At 40.2% G+C, this 15,641-nt stretch overlaps 1 protein-coding gene across 5 annotated transcripts in view; it reads right to left on the reverse strand.

The window, feature by feature from the left end:
* Nucleotides 1–15,641, reverse strand: part of RELCH (RAB11 binding and LisH domain, coiled-coil and HEAT repeat containing) — a 65,783-nt gene that overhangs the window by 5,119 nt on the left and 45,023 nt on the right. For 3 of the 5 annotated variants that reach the window (XM_083449304.1, XM_083449302.1, XM_083449305.1), the window contains 9 exons: nt 14,659–14,738; nt 13,610–13,716; nt 12,351–12,450; nt 8,560–8,642; nt 7,704–7,767; nt 6,210–6,348; nt 5,974–6,090; nt 4,906–4,994; nt 65–135 (listed from right to left, as the gene is read on the reverse strand). In XM_083449304.1, coding sequence (XP_083305430.1) covers nt 65–135; nt 4,906–4,994; nt 5,974–6,090; nt 6,210–6,348; nt 7,704–7,767; nt 8,560–8,642; nt 12,351–12,450; nt 13,610–13,716; nt 14,659–14,738 — 850 coding nt within the window. Of the gene's footprint in view, nt 1–64; nt 136–4,905; nt 4,995–5,973; nt 6,091–6,209; nt 6,349–7,703; nt 7,768–7,968; nt 8,052–8,559; nt 8,643–12,350; nt 12,451–13,609; nt 13,717–14,658; nt 14,739–15,641 lie in introns of those variants that run through there. The other 2 variants (XM_083449303.1, XR_014513352.1) reach the window with 2 other exon arrangements.

Here is a 15,641-nt window from a genome sequence, read left to right on the forward strand (position 1 = left end):
CAATTGATTAATGTTGTTTACACAATGAAGGAAGATGCTAACTTGTGATAAACCAATGCCTTACCCTTGCGGTTCTTGGACACTCCTATTTTCCACTTTCTGTTCACACTCCTTTATCATGGAGCTTAAAATAACCTAGGACAAAAGGCAGAACAATGTTGCAGTTTGAACATACACTGTTTTAAATATACAGTAATGGCTATATATGTTCTGTGAATGAAGAGGAAACCAGATAAGCAATAAAACTTTTACTTACCTCACATTTTAAGTAATATTTGAAGACTGCAATGTTTGTAGGCACATCAAAGTCAATAATCACTGAAAGAGTGTCTTAATATACCTTTTACTTTGTGATCACAGCTAGTGAGGTTTAACTGCGATACACTATTTCACTTAGAGATACTGTGCCATGGAAACTCTGGCATTAATATATACACATATATGTATCATTCCATTCTGAGGAAAAACACTAACAGGAATGAATATCCTTCTGTACTAAAGCAGGGAGTGAAAAGCTATAACAAAGATCTCAGAACCTGGCATGCCTAAAGGAAGCTCAATGTGCATCCTGGTTATTTGGTTTGTATAACTTTAGTTTGCTCACTATCCTGTGATATTCCGGCTGACTCCTAATAAAGCTATTGCCCTACTGTATGTTTTTAATTCCAACTCCTATGGAACCACATGGTTATCCGCTACTAATTTTAAGCGTTACAGTGGTACCTCGGGTTAAGAACTCAATTCGTTCTGGAGGTCTGTTCTTAACCTGAAACTGTTCTTAACCCGAAGCACCACTTTAGTTGATGGGGCCTCCTGCTGCCGCTGCTGCACGATTTCTGTTCTTATCCCGTAGCAAAGTTTTTAACCCGAGGTAATATTTCTGGTTTAGCGGAGTCTGTAACCTGAAGCGTATGTAACCCGAGGTACCACTGTATTCATTTATTTAAGCTAACAAGCAGGCACTGGCTATTTCTGGCTCAGGCATTGCCCATGCTGTAGCTGAAGGGAGTTAAGTTGCATGTTGTGGAGCTGGTGGGCCGGTCTGAGGCTAGTGTGTTCAATAGGAATTAATCTATGCCACAGGTCGGCAAACTAAGGCACGTGGGCCAGATCCAGAAGGCTTTGCACTCTCCAAAATAGGAAGTCCAAGCAACTTTCCTACTGTCATGTACGGCTCACTGAACTCCTGGAATGCGGGGCTCTCAGAACGCACTATGAGGGAGAGCAATGGATTACTCTTATTTCCCCCTTTTATTGCCTCTTTGCAAAGTGTAAGCTCTGCCTCAGATATGGAACCAGGCTATGGTCTGAGACTAAATCTCTTGTTGTAAATGTATGTGTAATATTAGCACCTACCAAGCTGATTAAAGGCATTTACTGAAATCTTTTTTTATTAACAATTTCAGCATAGCAAATTATCAAAACAAATCATCTTCCTTATTCCCCCCCATATTTCTTCTCCCACCTCCCTCCTTCCCTCTCTCTGATTTCTCATCCAATGTTAAGTTCTGCATATTATAAAACTGTATACACCCTTATATTATCTATCTTTTATGTTACCCCTCAATAAATTTGTGTTTGTTTATTCAAAACCATTTACTGAAATCATTTATCCCACTTTTCTTCTGCTCAGGATCTAATCCTGGCTTAATTCATATTAAGCCAGAGCTCTTTGGTTCAGAAGCAACAGGGGAATCTGACTTAACAGAAGCCAGAAACTAAGCTATGAAGTGGCATGTAAGGGGAGGGGCAAGGGAGGAGCGCTGGGCCCTGATGAAGCCTTGAGTGATCATCCAAACCAGGCCACTGTAGCACTGTAACCAGCACTGAGGACCCTAGTAATTCTGCAATCGTGCATCTTTCTTCTTTTAAAAAGAGAAGAGTGATGGCATATGCTTACATGCTGCAACCGCTCCAAATTTTGTGCCTGATCTGTTGCAAGCATGCTATGACGGCTGCTTGAGGGAGTGTGTTCCATTCCCATTTCTCCTCCTCTGCCTGTGGTATTTTGTTTTCCAGAATAATGTGGGTGGCATGTTTTTGGCTGTTGCTATGGAGCAGAGAGAGACTGTTCTGTTGATGGTGAGAGATGTTTTCCTTTCCTGTAGATGTGGCATATACGTTGTGCCCTCACTGGTTTGTTGTGCAGACGGATTTAACTTCTGCGTCATGTCCTTGTGCTCTTTACCAATGCAACTGTGCACCTTTGGTGCCAGATTTGCTAGGTCATGACCAGTACAACTCCAGTTGTGGGATACAACATGCCTAGGCTGCGCTACAAAATGTCAGAAGTATTTAATGGGTGTCCCACCTCATGGTTTCATGTGTTCCTGTGGTCTGATTGCTGACCTAGTGCAGGGACATAGAACCCTTTTTATAGCAAGAAACTATTTCCAACTTTGAAACTGTTTCATGGGCAACAGCTCTGTGCATGTGTGCGTAATGAGCCCCCCCCCCCCAAAAACTCCCAACACATAGAATGGCATTGTTTGGTCAGATAAAAGTCTATTCAATTAACCAAGAAATCCTTTTGGTTTAACAAGCTGTATTGCCGTATTTACGCGAATCTAATATGCCATCGAATCTAATGTGCACCTCAATTTTCAAAATCTTGAAACCAAAAAAGTATTTGCCGGCGCCTTCAAATCTAATGCACACCCTAATTTTCACAAAGTAATTTGGCCAAAAAAAGGCACACATTACATTTGAGTAAATACGGTTAAGTGCTTTCCTTGTTCGCTCAAGCACCAAAAGGCCAGGAAATAAGAGCTGTTGAGGGTCAACTCCCTATGGGTGGTATTTAGACAATACTGATATGGTATTGTATGGTATCCTATCCTGTGGTTAGTTTCAGCTTCAACACTACCTTGGAGCTGGGAGACTATTAGTGGCAGAGTGATGGAACTAAGACTCAGATTTGTATGTTCATTGGAATAGACACATGGTGTCTGTGCAACTGAAGCTGCCATACTGTATTTCAGGTACTTAACTGGCAATCAGTATGCTCCTTAACAGCTCCAATTTCCTTTTTTTAAAAAAAATAATTTTTATTAACCGGCCAATCAAATCAAATTAAATCACATCACATAAATTCCGAATTACAAAGCCGAATTTTAAATTTTGTTGAGGGGACCCATATTTCAAGATCTGAAGGGGGATTCTGATCATCTTCTTGCTACTGCGTTAATGTCCAAATCAGTCCAAACAGAGTTCATAATTCTATCCAGTCTTATCTTGCTGTTTGCACTTCACCTCTTGTTCATATATTTTCTCTTTTTTCTTTATGATCTCTTCTGATAGTCTCCTTAAGCCGATAAACACCAATAATAATCCTGTGTGAATTTTTCCGTTCTTCCAATCCTCAAATCGAGATGGTTTCCATATAACATCGCCTTCATAGATAACATTGCTCTTTCCATCATTAATTACAGAACTGTCGATCTTAAGTCCCTCTGAGTTTCATCCACAATATAGAAATAGCTCTATTTCTCTATTTCTCCTCTCAGACTTAAGTCCTCCGACAGAACTTCCCAATATGGCGACAATATTTTTGACTGCGTCATTCCAAAGCCCTTATACATTCCACGCTCTTCTTAAAACATGCTTTGGTTCGAAAGTTTATCTCCACACAGCCTTAAATCCACCGCTTAAGTCCTTAAATCGACATTCCTGACTTGTGGGGGGGGGGGAATTCTTGTTTAATCACATAAAAGAAAGGAAAGTTTTTTTCCCCTCCCCCATCAGCCCCTTTGCCATACCGAGTCTTGGCGTGTCTTCTCATAATCTATGCTTGTTCCTCCGAGATCTCTTCTGTTAGCAGTCTTTGCTCCCCCTTCTTCCTCGAAATATGTGCATTCCTTCATCCAAATTGTTTCTTTTGAAGTTCTTGCAGCTAGTGGCGTGAATCAGAGACGGCGTCCAGGAGCGCCGAAATCCCACAGGAGGGCTTTGTGCCTAGTGCCCCCATCCCCACAAATTCGGGGGTGGTATAGGGCACAGCAGGCAAGGGCAGTCCCCCCCACCATCCTGGGGGGGGGGTAGGGAGGCTAATTACTCCCATCATAGCCTCCAAATTACCTCGTGTGGGTCGGAGAGATGTTATTGCCAGCCATCTTCTGATGCACCCCCTAGTGGCCCCCAACAGCTCCAATTTCCTGGTATTTTTTCCTTCCAGTAAATATAGGCAACCCCCGATTTGTGCAGGGGTTGCGTTCCTAGCCCCCGTGCGTGTCGATGGAGTACACATACAGCCTGTCCTGCCGTATCCCCATTCTGCCCTCTTCCAGGTCCAAAAGGACCTTCACACTGATAGTCACACACCAATTGAATACATGCAAAATGGTCACTACTGCAACATTCTGCAACTACTCAACATTCTGTGGCCACTGAGCATGCTCAGTCCTCACTGCACTGCTTTTGGAGTTTTTTGCCCTCATTAAAAATTTGGTGTACAGTATTTCTCCAAACCTTTGTGTTCTCCCAAGCAATGCTGGTATCTTGTCTTGTTTGTTCAGAGGCTCCCTTTTACTCCATTCATGTTCGCACTGCCTGATTTCACCATTAGAAGGAGTGATTTATAGATGGCAGCAATTATAAATTAAACGTGAGGAACTTTAGGTATTATCTTTCCTGTTGGCCTTTTGCAACTCTCACTATGGTCCCGACTACATTGGCCCTGCACAAAGAAAGTCTTTGGGTACAGATTTTGTATTGATGGGGAAGGGATAAGGGAAAATATGCAGGTTTTACATCATTAGGTTGGGCCTCCTTGTATTAGAGCATGTAGACTACAGGATGGAAAATATTTTTACTTTTGTTGGCTATTTAATATGGAACGATGAATCACCAGATTTCTTTTGCTATTCAAAACTCAGCTGTGCAAGAACGGCAGCTTCAATTACTCACCTCATGTTCTGGCGAGAGAGATTCCATGTCATTTCGTAAACACCTGAGTCCAGGTAAAAAGTGATTGACCATTAAATCCTCTGAAATAACTAGAAGACAAACAGTTAAGGTCCAACATAAAATTATTGGCTTGCCATCACCTGCCCCAGTCAAAATTAGAAGATAAAGAGTATAATGATTTTTGCACATTAATTTCTGAGTTTTCCTTTCAAAGGGTTAACTCTCTCAATGGCAGTATATTGTCTCCTTGGGGTAAACACAAAGAAAGATTGGAAATGGTTACTGTCAAACACAATGGATTTCCAATATCAAAATAGTTTCAGGAGGACTTGATAACAGGCAAGACACGAGGAGAGCAAGATAACCGTCAAGACACGAGGAGAGAAATAGTGACAAGTACAGAAATTTTTCAAACATTTATGAAGACTTCTTTATCTCACACCTCATGTTGATGTCTTCCCAGTGCATATTTTTAAATACAGTCGTACCTTGGATCTTGAACGATCGAAACCTGAAAGTGAGTGTTCTGGTTTTTGAACTATTTTTAGAAGCCAAACGTCCGGCTGGTTTCCAATTGGTTTTGGAAGTTGAACGGACTTCCGTAATGGATTCCGTTCGACTTCCAAGGTACGACTGTATTCATTAAAAATATTCTCATAGTAGAGAAATAATTAATCGCTTGGCACAAAATATATGACAGGATATCATTACTGCCTAGTCTTCCTACTGCTTCCTATTTGTTCTAGCACCCCAGTTCTTAAGCATTCCTTGTCTCTCCTGCTAAGTGCCCATGTCATATCACTAATTCTTTCCCTTCCTCTACTATGGAGAGCTTCTGTCACTGGTGCTTCCTCTTTCCTTCTCTAGAAAACCTGGTGACCCCCCCCCAGGGCAGAAGCGGAAAGGAAGAGGAAGAGATTCTGATGAACCGCTACTGCCAATTTCTACAGGGTTGGATTTTCTAGCTGCAATATTTTCAGAGTTCCGTGCAAATGGATTCATTACCAAAGCATGATGGAGTAGTCTTTTAAATGACTTGTTGCGATACTCAAAACCAAACAAGGATACAACAACAGGAGAGAGCGCTGTAGGCTTCAAAGAGATGAGTAGCAATATCCAATCTTTTTGAATCTGCAGACTGTTGGTTATTGACCAAGGCGAGTTTATGCAAGTGTGGAATAACAACTGGAAAAATAAAATTTCAACCAGAAATTCATCATCAATACTTCAACTTACAAGAATGAGCTACAATATTTGCAAAACTGAAAGAAAATCAAGGTTTGTTTTCCATCAATACAACTTACATTCATCGCGAAATCTTGGCTCAGCGTTTGGCCCAACTCTTCCAAAGGTTTTTATGATTTCTGTGTGTAAAGAATGTTGGTCTTGGTATTGCGGATCTTCCAGAAAAGAGGCCAACTGCATTTTAACCCTTTCCAACAGCTTAAGAAGAAATGAAACAGAAGTTATGAATACTTTTATGTAAAAGATAAGCAAAACTAAATAAAACTAAGTAGAAAAAACACTCCATTGAGGACAACTGTGTATAATATGAGCTCCCCCCACTGCTGCAGGGCTTAATTAGTATTTTGGTGCCATAAACAATTAATGCTTTCATACAGCCACCTCGGCTTCAAACTTGTGTTCATTTGAATATCCATCCTGACTGATGTCTTGAGTGCTCACTGTTTAATTTCTGCTCTCAAATCACATGCCCATTATAAATACGAGTATATTAATTAGAGTGAACTGAACCGTAGACTGTTCTGAACTTTAGCCTAGTAATTCTAATCTACTTTACTACTACTTACTCAGCTTCTGAATATAAGTATGAGTCAGTACAAAATTCTTAGTTGCATTTCCTCAAATATTTTTCTTTAGAAAATCAGGAACAAGCTAAAATTACAAGAATGCAAACTCTACAGATTTTTTACCACTCAAAACTCAGTTTCAATAATTAGACTGAAAGGTTTAACAGCGCTTATATATATTATATACATATGGTATTCACCAAAGCGCTCCTGCTGGTGCAAAGATTTCTGTTTCATAGCAGAATCATAGCACTGTAGAGTTGGAAGGGACCCTGAGGATCATTTAGTCCAACCCCCTGCAATGCAGGAATATGCAGCTGGTCCATACAGGGATCGAACCTGCAACCTTGGCGTTATCAGCACCATGGTCTAACCAACTGTTTGTCCAACAGAATTTCCTCTCCCAAATTGTTTTGGGGTTGGAGGAATTCCTAGAACAAATTTAGGGGGCAGGCAGGGAGAGGAGAAGGAGGGGAATGATGCCTGAAATTTATCTTTTAAAAAAATTAATGCTTTGAATAGATTAATGCTTTGAATAAACACCTATACCCTCATTATTATTACTTTCTGCTTGGTTGCTTCCACTGAGCTCCAATATATCAAAAGAAATGGGAAACAGTTTTATGGGACATATGCAGGCCTGCTCTATAGCAGTTCACTGGGTCCATGATCAAAATGAGCAAGAGCTGCCTATCCATTCTAATCAATTAAGGCATACAACTTCTCAGAACTGGTGCCTAAATTAGCTCACCTCCCTATCCCTCTTCTGTGTTCTGTCTAATAGACTGCAAGCTTGCAGGCAGGGACTGACTTCTGTACTGTTTCTTTTCTCTGTGGTTCACTTTAAAAAGACTTTGAGCATCCTTTATCTACCATTCTAAGACTACAGGCTCTTTGTTAATGTGAAAAAAGTTATGATAGCCCTTACAGTGTTTAGTGGCCAATATCTGTGAACAGCTACCCTAGTACATTATGCAGGTGTCTTACCTCTCTCTGGGTGACCGTTTCCATGATGGTACCAAAAGCAGGAATTGTGGCTATTCTTACAGAGCTAAGAGGAAACAAAGCAGAAGGATTCTTCAGCCTTAAGATTAAAGCAGATTTCAATTAAAATTAATGAAATTTCATAGTTAGTACTTGAAGATGTATTAGTTTCTAGCAATGACAAAATTACAGACCAGCAAAATGCTCAAAGTGGGGTGGGGGGGAGGAAGGAACGAGACAGACAGACAGGTCACACTCAGAAACTCACAATTCAGGATCACTGGACAAGGTAACAAGGGCCGGAGCAACCCGCTTGTCAACTAAGGCTTCACTCATGCCTCGGAGAGTCAGCTGTAAACCAGTCAACATGCAATAAAAATGATTTTAAACTGGAAGGATAACTAAGTTAGCTGTGACTGAGGATGGGCAGGCAGACTCACTGGCCTTTCTGAGTTTAGTCACCCACACAGGGCATTAACACTGTTAAGGACTCTGCTCATGCTTCAGCATTTACTGGCAATAATGTGTTAGTGAGAATAGCATCCCTCTTCAGCATTGAAGAAACAAACATCAACAAGGTGGCGCTTGGCACATGAAAGTTGCCTACAGTTGTCTGCACCCAAGAGTGGCGACTTTTAAAGTTGCACCATTTGTTTTCCAATTATTGCAATAATTTCACCAGCCCAAATGAAACTTTATTTTGGAAGGAGATTTTTTTCCTAAAGAGCAAAGTAAGTGCCCGCTTGTTTGTTTTTAAATATGTTCTATGGTTTCGTTATCATATATATGCCCTGATGGTTTATTTCTTGACCCGTTGGAAGAGGGACGCTAGTTGTATCAAGACAGTCGGGAAACTTACATTTCAGGGTCACTGGAGAGAGTAATGAGAGCAGGAACAACTCTCTGAGCTACCAGAGTTTCATGTACCCCCTTCACCAACAGCTGAGTGGGTAGAGCAGAGGGGTATCACAGGTGATGCACGGAAAGAGTGAGCACAGTATCATGGGAAGAACAGCACAACCAAGAGGAAGAAAAACACAAAAAGCAAACCAAAATTAGAAGCAAATACCACTAAGCTAAAAGTGCCCTTTAAAATATTTATATACAAATGTGCAGAAGGCATGATGAAAGCGCAAGTGGCCCAAGCAAGGCGGCAGAAACTAGACGAAGTGTGGCGCTGTTGATAAAGGAACAAAAACCTGACGGCATTCGGACCATTAGTATTGCAACTTAAATGGATTTAGGCAACCAATCTGGTTGTCTTTTTTTGACTTCTACCCATGTATGTAAGCTAAGTGTGTGTGTGAGAGAGAGACAGAGAGAGAAGTCACATTCAGGGAAGATTTATGTAACTGACTCCATGTGACCAATAAGTACAAAAGGAGCGCATGTCATTTGGAAGCATAGGCTGAGCTCCAGAGTAGCTGTTGTCCATTCCACTATCTGAAGGGAAGGGAAGAAATACTTATAGTAAGGTGCGAGTGAACACAACAGTGTACTACCACTAGAAGTCTTTAACAATTAAATTCCAACAGTGGCTTCTAAACTTTCCATTTGAAGTGGACCTGCTATTATTTTCAAAAGCAAAAATGAAGTGATGTCTCCACCATCTCCTGGCACTAGATTGTTTCCTATCCCAGTCTGCATCTGTTTTGTATCCATGTTAAACTGTTTTGATGTGTGGAATTTTTTTTTTAATATCAGTATTGCTTTGTTTATAATTGCTTTCTATACTGAACTGTTTTATTTGTTTCATCGTGACATATTTTATTTTTGTAACCTTCCCTGGGTAAAGGGTGTGCAAGGGGTCTTATTAATTAATATTTCTGGCAACCTAAAAATAATTCATGAATGTGTGGCACTCACTGAGGCACCAACAAGAGTTTTTACAAATTCCAAACTGGAAGCTATTCATCTATTTAATATATTCAGCGCTAAAGTGACAAACTAATGGGAAGATCTAACAAAGCTAGCCAGCTTCTCGTGGTTAGCATGGAATGTTCCATGGTGAGTCACGGTGAGAACTAGTGGGCTTCCAAAATTCAGTCTCCAGGAAAGGACATCAAATATGAGTTGATACGGCTGTTTAGAAATGAATAAACAGACCACTGACTTGTTGAAGTATTACTGCAACCCTATGACAATATGATAGATATTGTCTAGACTTTCTATGGGTCGTGTAATATATATTCTCTATTAGAATACAAAGGATGCCTAGATCAATTCAGTTTTAAAATTCCGGGTTCTTTAAAACCCCATCATGGCTTATGACACATGAGCAAATATGAATGAAAAAGAAGCTTGTGATTCACATAGCGAAAAAGATGTAACTTAATCAGATACAACCAAGATTTGAGATCCAGAATTTTCATTTTATATGTATATATATTTTGATTTTAAAGTGCAGAGGAAAGGCATGTTGACAGAAAGCTAAAATGTTTACTTGCTCTTGCTTGGTTTAAACCAGGGGTGGGCTGACTTCAGTTCTGCATGATGAACACCCCCCCCCCCACCACGCAGAAACTAGCATCCCTGCAGACCACTGATGTGTATTCAATTTATAAAACTAGAGGGCATTTTTCGGATCCCTAACTGTTAAAGGCATAAATAATTTGTGCCTAGTGATCTTGAGTATGTACTCTTGCTTAAGGACATTGTTAGCATTTTGCTATTTCATCTAGCATTCTTTGAAAGAATCCAAGCAGCCAGCAGGCATCAGGTGGTCAAGCACGAGACCACTGCCTACTTTTTGCCCACCCATGGTTTCAACTGATAAACTATTATTACATAGATAACAAGTTCATATTCCTGCTGTGTATGGACAGTGTTCAAACCAGAACCAAATGCTGAAGATGCTGAAGATTATTCATACAGTTTAATATGGGCAGTTAACACACAAACATGTACACAAAAAGAGCAAAAAGGGGGGAGTCACATAAAATACAGCATGTTAGTTCATAGTAACCTCAGATGCCACGTTTTATTTGCATTTTAAGTATATACTTGAGTTAAAAAGTGGAGCTATGTTAGAAAAATAAATGTTCAAAGAGTTATCTTCTGTATATCAACTTCCATGATGACATTATTTCAGTTGTCCTTAGAAAGAGTGCAATTTTATGGTTAGGAAGCTTATGCAAAAGCAATGGACGCTACGCTGAAGGAAGACATCACTTTCCATTAAAAAACCGAAACAAACATCTATGTGGTGTAATCTGCATTTGAACACTACTTACTAAGTAGTTTGCTGTATGATTAGAGAGTGGCGTGAAGAGCACCTTATACTATCAAAACACATGCCTCAACTCCCCTTTGAACATGTGGTACTACCTTCACAGTTGCTAAAAAGACCCCAGAAACACACACTTGATACTAAGAGAGTGCTCCTAAGAGCATTCAAGTATATTGTTATTAAACTGATAGCCCACCTTTCAATTAGCTTCCAGAGGAGCTAACTAACTCAGTAATAAAATCTGAAATTGCCTAGATTTTGATTTAAAATAAACCTATGTAAACATTAAGTAGGGGGAGGAGAACAGTCAATGCAGCATGTTTTTCTGATCTACTTGCCTCAAGCAAACATGGTAAATGGAGGGCAGTTCCTGGCTTCTCCCTCCGCTGCAGAAGTTAATGTTCTATGTGCCAGGAGCAGCAATGGTGGCAAGTAGATCCAGAAAAACATGCTGCATTGACTGTTCTCCTCCCCCTACTTAATGTTTACATAGGTTTTATTTTTAAATCAAAATCTAGGCAATTTCAGATTTTATTACTGGAAACAACTTAGTATTGTTACCAGGCAATGCTCAATTCATTATCTGACAAGGTTATTGACAACAAATATCTGGTTTGAACACTGAATTCAGCACTGAAATGGTCTCTCATAGCCAATGGAAGTTTCTAAGCATGCAATGCACCAATCTAATATTCAAGTCAGAAACAGAAGAAACCTAACTGTGCCAGTTACCATGAAAACATCTTGCAAGTAGATGCAAGCCAGCAAAACTTAAATAAATGAATGCTAGAAATCTTACAACGCTTTCAAACCCAAATTACACAGTATTAATATTCTGCTCCATCACACAGTGCACAACCTCTTAGAAGTATTTTAAAGCAATACAATGCAACATTAAAACATTCACTTTTTTGGCATCTGGTCAGATTAGACAATACAAAGCCCCAGGCATCAACAAATTCTGGCTGTGGGTCACCTTACATTGACGATAGGGTAATACAATCATTTCCTCAATCATTTCCTTTCCCTGCAGGCTGGAGGTGGAGGCAATTGGGAGGGGGGGTGTACCCAGAATACTATGAATATTTAGAGAGATCTCAAGGGTGCAATCCAATTTTAAGCAAGACAGTGGTGTCTGATCAAAAGGCGGTATGCAAGAGTTGCGTGCCACTTCAAACACAGTTAGAATGCAGACTGCAGTCCCATACTAAAACTGTGTGATGCTAAACCCCTTACTGATTGCCTACTACTTCTCTTTTCCACAACTCCCCTTGAGAAAGGAAAAAGTGACTACAGCAGGCAGCTGGGGGCGGGGGAGGGATAAAAATCCTTGAGGGTCTGGGTCTCTGGGCCACCAGTTGCCAAATCATGCTACAAGGCACCTTCAAACAGCATCTAAGATGCGTTCAATAAGCACTTACCTCAAACATTCTAGCAGCTGTGCACCGAACAAGTGCTGAAGTATGGACAACTCCATACCACAATACAGTTAGCAGCAACTCATGGTATGCTGGGTTTGCACTGAGGACACAAAACAATCACTATTGAAACTATAAATAGTCATTTGCTCTCAAACGACTCCACTCACTGTGCCATCCCACCGTCTCCCCTTAAATCCCACCTTCTCTGTGAAGTCGTTGGATAATTTTAGTGATCAATCTATACCTAAACCAGCACTTTGTTCCCACTCAAACCTTTCCTCCCTTCTCTTGGTCTCTCTAGGCAACAATCTAAATTGAGGCTGTAAGCAGAGACTGGCCCTTTCTTCCATTAAGTTACGCACCGAAGAAAGTATGTAAATAATTTCATTACAGGCTTCAGAATTAGTCTCCAGAATATATGGAGCATGTACATCTCACAATGCAGTTCTCCAAGTATGTTTCAGAGGTTTTTTTTTAAATTAAAGGGATGCTGATTGTTTCGCAATTATTTTGTCAATATGTTAACATTTTGGCTTCAAGGTGAGTCACTGTGTTAACGTGTTAATGGCTAATGAACCAACTGTAACAAGCACGGAAAAGATGGACTTCTGTGCTATGGCAGACGCTACACACAATGGTTCCAAACATTTAGAGAAACCTCCAGAAAGGCTGATTGCTGGATAGCGATGGCCAAGATAGAAGCTGGTGATAGGATAACTATATAGTGTGTGCATGAGAATGAGATCCAAGCTCTTACACAAGTGTGTGAGTCAGTGGAGGCAAGCGAATATGGGAAACATATTGAATAAAAAATCTGGGCCTATCTGATAGCTCTAATGGACTTTTTTAGCAGTGAGTAGGTGCCACCCTTATTGGGATTGCCTTATCACTATACATGGCACCTTGTATTGCTTGCTTTATGTGGATTTTAAACTTGCTGGCCCTTGGATGGTCTCTTTTTCCCTTCCTGATACTATGTTTTTATATATGCTGTAGCCAGTCAGATGGGTGGGGCATAAATAATAAATTTATTTATTAATTATCATCATCATCATCATTATTATTATCATTATTATTGCTCCAAGTAAAATAGTCCAGCACTTTTGCCAAGGACATGTCACAAAACACCAACAGTATAACTGCACTGTCCAGATACTACAAAGTCATCATTAGGCATTCTGCCGCAAATGTTTTAAGAGAAAAATTCCAGGAACTTTGATCCCACTTTATGGCGATTCCAGTTATAAAACATACTTTACCCCAGTTCCACAAAAGATGCTTTCAGGCTATCAAGAGGCGCATGGGATAATGAAAGCATGGTCATTACATCTTCTAAAAATCCAACTAACAGCTTCCGGTCTTCTTCCTGAATGAAAATTTTAGAAGTTTTTAATCTTAGTTTTGCAACATGTATCTTAAGGTGGCTGAAAAGCTAAGGCTGTGGCTCTCAAAGAGAGATTCAGTTTTGGGACCCAGATGTCAACTGCACTCTTTTTTCTGAAGATACTATGTCTACTCCTCAGCTACTGGCTGCCCCACTGTCAGCATGTCCCAAGACCCAATGAATAACTAAAGCAATCATTGAGGGATCAGCAATCAGAGAAAAAGCATTAATTCTGATTATGTCAACAGCAATATTTGTGCTGACATGAGTCACTATGCTCTTACAAACCTCTGAAGACAGTGGCATTACTAAAATGGTAAAAATGCCTCTCATCTCTGTCAACATGTACAAATATTTGTAGGCTACTGAATGCTGTGTTTACTCCTGTGCCAAGTACCACACATATTTTGACTGAGATTTTTATGCAACTCTTGTTACCATGTGCATTCCACAGTGGGGTGGGATGGGGATCTTTCAAACTAGTCTCACTACCAGCAGGAATTTCTAAACACACAAATACAGTAATGTCACATAGTCCTGTTTTGACTTCCATGTTGCCCCCTCAATTAAAATGGCCAAGTGTATCAGGAACAGTTGAACTGATCGGCTGGGCAGGTCCACTTTCGGTCCTCTCCAGCGGCCTCCCATACCTCATCCCACATTGTTCAGCAGGACTGCCTGATCATCTGGAGATGTTTTTAGGGGTGGGGAACATAAGTCTGCAAGTGGAAGAAGAGGGTGCAAAACTTTCCTTCTAGGAATTTCCTTAATTTACCTTAGGGTCCAAGTCAATGTTCACATGCTGCTATGACTGAATTTATGATTTATAAAGCAGCTTTATTAAAACGGTAATATAACCATCCTCACTTAGGCCTGAGTGTTTCAAAGACACGTACTATTCAGTACCGAGCAAAAGCTGCTTACCTGGATATAGCATGTAAGTACACCTGTGGCATAAATAGGAACCGTGGCTTTTGTTAGCACTCCATTTCCTGCTGTGGCATCTGAAACCATGCCGTACAAATAAAGAATAAGAAGCATAAGTATGTCGGTCATTTAAAATAAGTTTGTAGTTGCTTAATACTCTTTTAATATGCCCACTAAAATGAGGGATCCTTTTCTTGACCCAATGTATTTGACGCTGAGGGACACAAAGATCTTCCTCAGAATGTCTTTTTTTATGAAACCATTGCTTAAATCAGAAAAGGGTCTGTCCAATAAATTTACACAGGGAGCTTCCTTATACAGTACTAGTTCAGACTATTTCTACAAGTGGCCCAGTGTCGTCTACTTTAACCAAGAAGTAGCTTTCCAGTCTCATGCAGAGCTCTCTCCTATCCCTGCTTCTAAATAGTTTCTCCACAGATCCCAGGAATTGAATCTAGGAACTTCTGCTCCACCATCCATTCTCTCCTCCTCTCCCCCCAATCTTCCTAGCTATTTGGCACCTCTTTCTCATTGACTGGAACAAATGGGAACCAGTGTGGCAATAACTGCCCATCCCAAGGGCAGAATGATACACAAATTTCAGAAAATGAACTCTTTGAATATGCATAATTTTGGCACTGGCAAAATCAATATGTACAACTGCTATTTAAAATTATTGTTAAGAGAATTTTCCATTTTCCCCATGGAGAAGTTAAAAAAACAAACAAACCACAGCTGACATGCATGCTAACAAAAAACAAAACCCATACAAAAATAAGGAGACAAAATCTATGACAGAAACAGTTATAACTGCGAACAAAGCAAGTTTTAAACCCATGATAGGGCGCAGCATAGTGACTTTTCGGATAGTGGAACCAAACTACATAATTAGTTGAAAGGCTGATATTTCAAGGCTTTAATGGGTTGGACCCACTCAAAGAAGATACAGTGGTACCTTGGAAGTTGAATGGAATCTGTTC

The sequence above is a fragment of the Podarcis tiliguerta genome, assembly GCF_965153285.1.
Source record: "Podarcis tiliguerta genome assembly, chromosome: 7".
In the NCBI taxonomy this organism is placed as follows: Eukaryota; Metazoa; Chordata; class Lepidosauria; order Squamata; family Lacertidae; genus Podarcis; species Podarcis tiliguerta.